The 11,407-nt window shown below is 41.3% G+C and overlaps 1 protein-coding gene across 1 annotated transcript in view; it reads right to left on the bottom strand.

Annotated features, from left to right (window-relative positions):
• Nucleotides 1-4,060, bottom strand: part of KIAA1324L (KIAA1324 like) — a 58,533-nt gene extending 54,473 nt beyond the window's left edge. Inside the window, exons 1-2 of the mRNA XM_015827697.1 lie at nt 3,882-4,060; nt 2,699-2,846 (exon numbers count right to left, since the gene is read on the bottom strand). Of these exons, the coding sequence (XP_015683183.1) occupies nt 2,699-2,846; nt 3,882-4,045 (312 nt within the window). The 5' untranslated portion in view covers nt 4,046-4,060. The remainder of the gene's footprint in view (nt 1-2,698; nt 2,847-3,881) is intronic.
• Nucleotides 4,061-11,407: the final 7,347 nt, after the last annotated feature.

Genomic DNA, 11,407 nt, shown 5'->3' with positions numbered 1-11,407 from the left:
AAGCGGACCTGACCTAGGGTGGATTTTACATTGGGTTTTAAATATTCGGAAGACGCAACATTAAAATTCGGTTTAATTCGGTTTTAAGGGGGGGATTGTATATATGTTCTGGTTTTAAATATGTTGTGCGCCGCCCTGAGTCCCTGTCGGGAGAAGGGCGGCATATAAATTAAATAAAATAAATAAAATAAATAAATAATATTTCTACAAATAATAATCACCTCAATATAATATTCCTTTTCTATCTAGTCATTCTGGTTGTCTCCTCATATATCCTGTTTACAGTTCTTGTTTACATTTGTTTTTCCCCACAATGTTCTAAACATTTTTACTGGTTAAGATCTTCTCAGAAGTAATTACATTTAATATATTTAAATCTTTTTTTCTCATGTAAACCAACCCAATACTTTTACCTTTCTTAAAAAATAAATAAGACTAAAAAGAGAAAGAAGAAAAATAAGAAAAAGAAAAAGAATAAAATAAAAAAGATAGTATGCTACTTAAAATCCCTATTTCCTGTAAGCTAACACACATGGAACATTTTTATGACTGCCAGTGAGAGGCAGAAAGCACAGCTCCACAACACACAGTCCTTTCTGCAGTTCCAAGAAGGCTCCACACCTATTTGCCTACTCAGGTGACCCTGAGGACACAGGTAAAACTCCAGGTGGCCTCAACGTCTCTCCAAAGGAATGCAAATGACCAGCTGTCTACAAGGAATATAAATCTTTCCTTCCCCCACCATTCAGTCAGAACTGAAGAAGCTTCTTGGGTGAGAAGCGAAATGTCTTCAAAGAAAAACAAGAAAGTCCAGTTGCCTCTTGAAAAACCATCTTTGGGACAGCCATGGCCTGAATGACTGAGAATCTCTATAGACATTCTCCTTGAAGACGTTTCGCTTCTCAGAAGCTTCTTCAGTTCTGACTGAATGGTGGAGGATGGAAGGATTTACATTCCTTGCAGTCTTTTAGTTGTTAGCACTCTTTCTGTGAGTTGTTGAGGCCGTTTTGAATCCACAAATAAATCTCCAAGTGGCTGCAATGACTCACAAAAAGAGTAAGTACAAGAGTAAGTATATATATCCTTCCATCCGCCACCATTCAGTCAGAACTGAAGAAGCTTCTTGGATGAGAAGCAAAATATCTTCAAAAACAAAAGAAAAGTCTAGTTGCCTCTTGGAAAATCACCTTTGGATTAATCTTATGTACTTCTTTGTGAAGGACTCGACAGAGATTATTCCAGAAAGAATTTTAAAAGCCTTAATTAGGCCACTTATTGTTTATGGTATAGCAGAGAAACTTAAACTAATGCTAGTCAGTTCAGGCAATTTTATCCAATTCCCAAAGAAGATACACTGCCCATCTATCTGAAAAACAAGCATTTTAACATGGGAACAATGCTGACACTTCCCTGCTAAATTATGATCAGACTGGGCAAGGAAAATACCCAGCGAAATCGTTAAGCCTCNGCGCAGGTGAGGCCAAGACTTCTGTTTTGGTTGCGCCGTCTATCCAGGTCCGTGTCAGCCATCACAATTTTGCTTGTAACGCAAGGAAGAATTGAGAATTTCAAGCCTTTGAGGATTTAGCGATGCACAGAAACATCATCCTGGGTTCTACATAACTGAGCAAGAACAGAAACATGGATTGCAGGATCCAATCTGGGTCGGTCACCGGGACCAGAGGTTTTCTCTTCCGAGCTTTTGGACTTTGAAGCCACTTTTCAGGGAATTTCTCTCTAGCATTGCTCCAGCACGACTCCCACAGCTTGGAGTTCGATGGGCTCCACAAGTCCAAAAGCTTAGAAGACAAAATCCCCAGTCCCGGTGACCGACCCAGATTAGATCCTGCAACATTATCCTGGGACACGTAGATTCGCCTTCATTCGTGAGAAACATGGATTGTCAAGGGAGAAGTCTTAGAAAGAAGTATATCCCTTCTGACATTCAGTAAGTTAACACAGTAAGTCATGTTGAGTAATATGACATGTTTATGATGATCTTACTAAAAATTCCAGGACCATGGAAGAGGGGGGAAAAAAGGCAAAGGAAAATCACTTTCATATTGTTGCCAAGAAAATGACCTACCCAGTTCAACCAGAACCTCTAAACCAGGGGTAGGCAACCTTGGCTCTTTTATGACTCGTGGACTTCAACTCCCAGAATTCCTGAGCCAGCATGGCTCAGCTTGGAAACGTCTCCCTTTCCCCTCAGCATGGCTGGCTCAGGAATTCTGGGAGTTGAAGTCCACGAGTCATAAAAGAGCCAAAGTTGCCTACCCCTGCTCTAAATCATCTCAACCTGGTCATGAGGCACAAGAGGAACCAAGCCAAAGACTTCAACTACAGCACCCAAAATCATGTGAATTTACCCTCAAAGCGCTGAAGTCTAGAATGTCTGCCTTAACAAGGTTACAAATTGCATTAGTCATTAGGCGGGCCGCCTTTCCATTAGCAAAGCCAATTTGGTGGGCATCAAAGCCTCAGAGATGTTGGACAATTGCAGCCAATCAGATCTCGCACTTCTGAGTCAACTAAGGAGTCTATGTTATTGTGGGGAAGAATCATGACTTTGTAAGCCCTAAAGAAAAAACAGCTGAGAACACCAATAAACTATCTCAAAATTATCCTCCGTTTGGAATATCGTGCCTTAGTTTCCATTGACTCTATAAGGTTGATTTAGTGCACAAATTGCCCTTACAAAGAATTCAAAGAAGATGTTGTTATCAATATACTGATACTCGAAGAAGATGGAACCGGATTTCTTCAGGTGGACCGTGTAGATTAACGAGACGGTGCAGTCATCCCTATTGGACTCAATGTAATTCCCACGAGGGGTCCAGGAAGATCTGGAAAAATATAAAGAGAAACAAGCTTTATTTTATACCCGCCAGGCCTCTTGAGTATAGATTTACGACAAACTGTTAACTTATAGGCTCTTTATTTATTTATTTATTTATTTATTTATTTATTTAGCGCATGTCAATAGGCTATTTAATAAACTACTAGAATTTGGGAAGGAAGGGGGTTCTTTTTTTTAAAGAAGGCAATCGAAAAGATTTTTCATAGATCTATTTTCTTTTTGATACTGTCCATGGGGTTTTCTTGGCCAAAGGATATTGGAGAGGGTTGCCATTTTCTTCTCCAGTCAAAGCTATGGGGTTTTTTCCCCACTTAATCACGTATGGTTGAGTGCTGGAAAAAAAATGGATGCTTTCGAATTGTGGTGCTGGAGAAGACTCCTGAAAGTCCCTCGGACTGCAAGGAGATCCAATTAGTCAATCCTGAAGGAAATCAACCCAGACTCTCCTTTGGAAGGGCAGATCCTGAAGCTGAAGAGAGAACTCCTTGGAGAAGACTCTGATGTTGGGGAAAGATGGAAGGCAAAAGGAGAAGTGGACAGCAGAAGAGGAGATGGTTAGATAGGGTCATTGATGCCATGAATTTGGGCAAACTCCAGGAGATGGTGGTGGGATGGGCACCCTGTCCTCCAGGGGCTCCGAGAGTTTGCCCAAATTCAGGTTCATGACACTACCTTCCTTTACTAGAGATGCTTAAATAAAGACTGGATGGTGACCATCAGTCAGGAATGTGTAGATCCCTGCATTGGACAGAGATCAGATCAGCTAGTTTCCAGTTCTTCCTAACTCTTGCATTCAATGATTTTGTAATATATCCTCACACTCTTTTACTGATCTCTAGGAGAATCTTGGCCTTCTGAATGCTAAAAACCTACACCAGATTATTGCCAGGTAGGTGGGTGTCTATTTACATTCTCTAACTGGCATCTTCTGGCTACTGTTGGAGCCTTGACATACATAAGGAGAGGAAGGGACTAGTTCTCAATGAGATCCTGGAGATCAGAAGACCCATAAGATTCTTACTTGGCACAGCTGTCGGCTTTACTCTCGGCTGAGCCAAGAATGCTGTCCATGTACGTTGCTACATTAGAGAATCCCGCCGGCAGGTCATCCCATTCATCAAATTTGATCCCACTTCCCAACGAGTAAGTCCCTTCAGCACATTTACTGCAAACCTGGTTCTTCATTTCCAGATATTCCCCAGAAGCACAAGAGAAAGCTGAGAAGGAAAACATTTACAAATCATTAGAGGCAAAAGGCAGTTGTTCTCTGGACGTTCTAACAACATTTTTGTAAACGCATTGATCACACTATTCGCTTACAACAATGGTAGCAGCAATTCGGGGAATTGCATTAAATTGCTCCATAGACCTGTGGGAAGAATCCAGAGAAAGAAATAATATTTTGGGAAATATTAAAAAGGCAGAATATATTTCCCCAAAGGATTTTAAAGGCAGAAACCAACTCCCCACCACCACCAAGTCTCTCTGCCCCAGACAGAAACCAGGTCTGCAGAAATGCAGATGTGATAATCTTGTCAGAAAGATTGGAGTCAGGAAGCTGGGATTAGAAAGAAAGATCCCTGGAATCAACAATCCCTCACACCAAAAATCCAACAGTCATCAGCCACAGTCCCAGGGAAACAGGATATGACCTTTGGGACATAATAGGATTAACCCACCACCATCAGAATACCAGAAAGGCACACTCAGACTCAGGTCAAAGTTCATGCCACAGGAACAACTCCAAACAAAAGCTCAAGAAGGTGTAAAAACCCACCACTCCCTACTACATGTGGTCAGCTTTCCCAGAGCCACACTTATGTCTGGCTCTCCTCTTTAATAAACTACAACCTTCTTTCTAGCGCAGTCTCCATTTTGATTATTCCCAGCTTGGACTGCACCCTGATGAAGATTTTTCCTTCAACAGACCTATCCACCCATTTTTTTCATTCAGGGACCTTCATGTTTTAACTATGTATGGTTGGGAATGGTTTGGGTGAGGAGGGGCTGGTTCCAGACCTCATGTTCTCTTACTTCAAAGTCACTGAAAGTGAAACAGCAATGCAGTGAATTTGTTACATGGGACAAACATTTTCCTGCTGAGGTTTGGTTTGGGTTTTTTTTTAACAGTTTGGATAGTAACTTGTTACCTGTTGTGTAGCTGAAGTTGTGAACTTTGCCACCAAAATCTCTCAAGGCAACCAGAGAGAGGTCATAACATCTGGCTAAAGTTATGTGGTCCCTGTAGCTGGTTTATACAAAAGGTGGTTTGGTTTTTGAAGCTCAAAAGAAACATATATTTTGGTATGATTAACCAGAATTTATTCCTTGTGTTCTAACACTGCAGGGGAGAGAGAGAAGGAGAAGGAGAAGGAGAAGGAGAAGGAGAAGGAGAAGGAGAAGGAGAAGGAGAAGGAAGGAAGGAAGGAAGGAAGGAAGGAAGGAAGGAAGGAAGGAAGGAAGGAAGGAAGGAAGGAAGGAAGGAAGGACCCAACCAACATTCTTTAGGTCATCTTCTGATCTTCTATTCATAATTCATCTACAAGAGAACATGCAATTTCCATAATGCTCTTTTCTTTACAATGTTTATCTGTGATGGGCCTCTTATCAGGAGGAACTACCTAGGAGTGGAAAATATCATTTACATGTGTGCCTTCTGACCAAACTTGACTTTCAGGTTTGACCACAATGCACACATTCTCCTAACTCATTCCTGACCTGCACCAGAGAGGAACAGAATCTTTATACATACATTCAGCTGAACATGCAATGAATTAGAACCAAGGTTGGTTTTAGGCCATTGATAAAGTTCTCCGCTGCTTCATTAATTAATTAATCCTTTGATCCCTTGGCCTCTTCTTTCCATAATCCAGGGCTGTGTGTTTCTTCCCTTAATAGTACACAAGTCCATAAGGAGGAATTGCTCTGAGGATGCCAGCTATTACCTGGCATTTAATCAGCAGCCGATTGCCGCTAATAGCAAAAGAATCACTTTGGATATCTGGAACCACTGGAAGATTTGATTTGTAACTAAATTTGTTATTCTCTCAGACTCTCAGCAAGACTTCACACAGTACAATTAGCTGGGTTAGCACGGTGTGGTGAATACACCTTCTGGGCTTCTGATGACTGCCTGGGGAGACCAAGAATACACACCTGGTTCCCAGGTGAGTTTGCATCAGAGATACACCTGATAGTGGTTGCTACGCTGCCTTTCATGAAAACATAATCTCATGATATTTCTCATCTCCCTGAAAAACAAACCCTCAAAACTTCCCAAGAACTTCAGCTTTCCCCCAAAGGAGAGTACTGGAAATGTTGCTGGCATTTCATAGAATATATACAATAAGATCTGTTTTCCATATGGATGGATTGACGATAACGATATTATCCATTCAATTGTGTCCCAACTCTTGGCGATTCTGTGAGTCAGCTCTCTCCACATCTTCCAATCTTGCACTTCCAATCTCTGACTTGTTCTATGTTCTGGCTGATGTCAGCTTTGATGGTTGGTTGATTGATTGATTGATTATGGGCCATCAAGTCATTATTGACCACCTGGCTTTCTCCATGCTGATCTGTCCCGAATCCCGAATCTCGTTGTTCTGGTTTTGCAACAGGCAACTCCCATAGCCACTGAAACTTGAGTCTTTTTCAATATCGTTATGTTCTAAAAAGTAGAATTCTGCAACCTATATCAATCATGAAAAGTACGGGGTATACTTTGGTCCAGTGGTGGGATTCAAATAGGTGAACAACCGGTTCTCTGTGTGGATGCTGCTTCCGGAAGTCCATTCAGGGCCTGGGCAACCAAAAATTAGCTACCGGTTCTGCCGAACTGGTGCGAACTGGCTGAATCCCACCACTGCTTTGGTCCTGTAAAATGACAATCAGCAAGACATCCACCCTGAATGATGTTTAATTATTTAAGTAGTGCTCTAACTTTCCCCATTCTTGTACAAAATGAAAACTCTTAGCCATTTTATTCACCTTCCAACATCAGGTTGACTCCTTTCTTTACATACTTAGTCTAGTCAATCCCTAACTCAATCTAATATTATTAATGTCTCCAGGGACTCTGAGTGAAAAATCAGTATTTTTCAAATATCTCTAGGAAGTAATGGAGGGCCCATGAACCCTTGTGCCAGAAGAGTACTGGATTTTTTAAAAAATATGTTTTATTAATTTTTTTAACATCACCTTAATATTCGGTAGACAGTGCATTGTCTGGGTTTACATTTAACAAACATTCACTAACAATTACATTCTATCATCTATAATCCACCTAATAACTTTACTTGATTTCCTCTTTTCCCCATAGCGTTCTCTTTTACCAGCCTTAAGTTAATACAATTCTTATTGTTTTAATAAATGATAATTAAATATAAAAGTTTTCTAATATTTCTACAAATAATAATCACCTCAATATAATATTCCTTTTCTATCTAGTCATTCTGGTTGTCTCCTCATATATCCTGTTTACAGTTCTTGTTTACATTTGTTTTTCCCCACAATGTTCTAAACATTTTTACTGGTTAAGATCTTCTCAGAAGTAATTACATTTAATATATTTAAATCTGTTCTTCTCATGTAAACCAACCCAATACTATTACCTTTCTTAAGGAATAAATAAGACTAAAAAGAGAAAGAAGAAAAATAAGAAAAAGGAAAAGAATAAAATAAAAAAGATAGTATGCTACTTAAAATCCCTATTTCCTGTAAGCTAACACACATGGAACATTTTTATGACTGCCAGTGAGAGGCAGAAAGCACAGCTCCACAACATACAATCCTTTCTGCAGTTCCAAGAAGGCTCCACACCTATTTGCCTACTCAGGTGACCCTGAGGACACAGGTAAAACTCCAGGTGGCCTCAACGTCTCTCCAAAGCAATGCAAATGACCAGCTGTCTACAAGGAATATAAATCTTTCCTTCCCCCACCATTCAGTCAGAACTGAAGAAGCTTCTTGGATGAGAAGTGAAATGTCTTTAAAAAAAAACAAGAAAGTCCAGTTGCCTCTTGAAAAAACTTCTTTGGGACAGTCATGGCCTGGATGACTGAGAATCTCTATAGACATTCTCCTTGAAGACGTTTCGCTTCTCAGAAGCTTCTTCAGTTCTGACTGAATGGTGGAGGATGGAAGGATTTTTCATTCGTTGTAGTCTTTTAGTTGTTAGCACTCTTTCTGTGAGTTGTTGAGGCTGGTTTGAATCCACAAATAAATCTCCAAGTGGCTGCAATGACTCACAAAAAGAGTAAGTACAAGAGTAAGTATATATATCCTTCCATCCGCCACCATTCAGTCAGAAATGAAGAAGCTTCTTGGATGAGAAGCAAAATATCTTCAAAAACAAAATAAAAGTCTAGTTGCCTCTTGGAAAAGCACCTTTGGATTAATCTTATGTACTTCTTTGTGAAGGAGATTATTCCAGAAAGAATTTTAAAAGCCTTAATTAGACCACTTATTGTTTATGGTATAGCAGAGAAACTTAAACTAATGCTAGTCAGTTCAGGCAATTTTATCCAATTCCCAAAGAAGATACACTGCCCATCTATCTGAAAAACAAGCATTTTAACATGGGAACAATGCTGACACTTCCCTGCTAAATTATGATCAGACTGGGCAAGGAAAATACCCAGCGAAATCGTTAAGCCTCATTAACCACAAATGCTTTCGCTCTACTAAAATATTAGCAATACATAACTACATCAAAAGAAATTGCATTTCCCTCCTGTGCTGGTAGAAAAACCACACTGGGCGCCTAATTGTACATTTATATCCTTCCATCTTTTACTTAAAATACCATGGTGGTTAAGAGTAAACCACAGAACAGCGTGAAGCAAACACTCCACTAACAACTGGCAACAGGCAGCCCAATCAAAACAATAAAATTTATAACTAAGAAACAATTAATAAAAGAGGAAACAGCTCAAAATCCTGAGAGAAGTCCCACTGGTGGGATTTAACCAGTTCACACCACTTTGGCAGAACCGGTAGCTAATTTTTTGTTGCCCAGGCCCAGAATGGACTTCCGGAAGTGGCATCCACACAGAGAATTGGGTGTTTACCTAATCCCACCACTGAACAGGACCCATAGTGAAGAAAACATGTAGGGCTCCAGACACGCATACTTAGGTTAGCAATAGCACTAAGACTTATCTACCACTTCCTGGTGCTTCGCAGCCCTCTCTGGGTGGTTTACAGAATCAGCCTGTTGCCCCCAACAATCTGGGTCCTCATTTTACCGACCTCGGAAGGACGGAAGGCTGAGTCAACCTAGTCGGTCAGGATCGAACTCCAGGTTGTGGGCAGAGTCAGCCTGCAATGCTGCAGTTTAGTCACTGTGCCACCATGGTGGTCTGTCCCAGCCTACGTGAGTCCTTGTTAACTCACAAGGACAAACTCCTCTTTTAACAAGTAGGCTGGAAATGCAGGAAAAGCAAACCCCTTTTATTAATTAGGTACAGACCTGCAAAATGTCCCAAAAGCAAAGGCAAACAAAACACGATGCAAACAGAGAATTGTTCAAAGGCAAACAGAACACGATTCAAATGAATAATTGTCCCAAGGCAAACAGAAATACAATTCAAACGGAGAATTGTTCACAGGCAAGGCAAACAGAACATGATTCCATGAAACTTGAGTCCTTTGCAAAGGCTTGCCTTCAGCAACCAGCACCGCCCACACCTTCCCTTTTTATTATGCAGCCCCAAGGCGTGGCTTCTCAATGCCTTCTCCTCCTCCCTTGGAGTTGCCCCATTGCCTCCCTCTGTCCTGCTCTTGTTGCATGTCTGCGTTTGCCAGCGTCTATGATGTCTTCCAGCTGTGAGTCCTCAGAGTCTAACTCAGCTTCCCCGCACAGCTGAGTCTCAGCCTGAGCACGATTGGAGGGGCCAGGCTCTTCATCAGATTGTAAGTCCTGGAGCTCATCAGAGCCTTCCTCCGTCTCTGATGGCTCTCCAGGCCCCTCCTCCTCCTCCTCTGATTCCCCAGATTCAGCTGCCGGGTCCAGTGGCTGGCACGGACTCACAACACATGGCTCTTAAGGTTAAGAGTTACCATACTTAGGGGCCACTACCGTCTGCTAGATCAGGGGTCCCCAACCTCTGATCTGTGGACCAGTACTGCATGCCAGCAACTAGTCTGCACAATTAAGCAAAGTCCCATTCGCAGGATGCAGGCACCCTCCGGTCTGTGGAAAAACCTCTCTCCACAGAACCGGTCCCTGGTGCCCAAAAGGTTGGGGACCTCTATGCTAGACATCTTCCCAACCTCAGATACTAAATAGACAATTCATATCAGCCATCTAGGTGCCTAAAGAGCACTTCAGGTCTTCCAACATCCCTCTGAATGTACAAGTAGTACTCAACATACGACCACAATCAAGCCCCAAATTTAGGTTGCTAAGTGAGACATTTGTCAAGTGAATTTTGCCCCATTTTACGACCTTCCTTGCCACAGTTGTTAAGTGAAACACTGCAGTTCTTAAGTTAGTCACACGGTCATTAAGCGAAGCTGGCTTCCCCCCTTGATTTTGCTTGTCAGAAGGTCGCAAAAGGGGATCACCTGACCCTGGGACACTACAACCGTCATAAATATGAGTCAGTTGCCAAGCCTCTGAATTTTGATCGTAGGATCACAGGGATGGCGCAATAGTCGTAAGTGTGAAAAATGGTCCTCACTCCTTTTTTTCAGTGCCATTGTAACTTCAAACGGTCACTAAATGAACGGTTCAAAGTTGAGGACCACCTGTACTGATTCAGAATCCGCATCACCCATCCTCCACGTGATCCCATTGTAAATCTGGCCCCAAGTTCAGTTTTGTATTTTTATTTTTACACGAACATAGCCTGTAAACCGAAGCGAAAGGGATTGGCAAGGTCCGTAAGAGATTCGCGACCTCGTTATTATTACTGCTCTTAAATTGTTAATTTAAAGAATTCAATTATTTTTTCAAATGTATCATTATCTTTAATTTTTAAATACAGAAAGACATACTGCATTCTTTCCCTCTGACGGGATCAGGCAAGCTAGAACACTCGGCTCCTGGATTTGGGATTGCAACTCTCCATCTGGATCCGCTGCTGTCACATTCGGTGTACTCGAAATGGTAGTCTGTCTGCAAGAAATTTTAAAAAACAAACAAAGTTTTTTTTTCCCTTTAAATAAGCTTTTTGTTTAGGTCAAGTTAGATTTATGAGATTCGGTCACAAAATAACCTTGTTAAAAGTCTCCCGAAGAATGGCCAAGGACTATATCTACCTATTTAACTGCTGTTTTTTTCTGCCACATCCACAACACAATCAAACACGGCTGCTGCTTTTTTACAAGTCAATACTAACATTTGTGATTCAACAACTTCGGTTTAGATCTTGGTACCGGATCAACGGGTGAACAAAAGAAGAGCAGGATTCGAAAAGGGGTTGGCAGAAAAAAAACCATAATTGACCTATCGTTCTTTTCACAGGAATCTGAGAGATACAACTCAAATCAGGATTGCAACCTACTAAACCTCTAACGCCTGCAGTAAGATTGAGGTTTTAG

This window comes from Protobothrops mucrosquamatus, unplaced genomic scaffold (assembly GCF_001527695.2).
Source record: "Protobothrops mucrosquamatus isolate PMUCROS unplaced genomic scaffold, P.Mucros_1.0 scaffold3881, whole genome shotgun sequence".
Taxonomy (NCBI): Eukaryota; Metazoa; Chordata; class Lepidosauria; order Squamata; family Viperidae; genus Protobothrops; species Protobothrops mucrosquamatus.
This window is presented reverse-complemented; position numbering and strand designations above follow the sequence as displayed.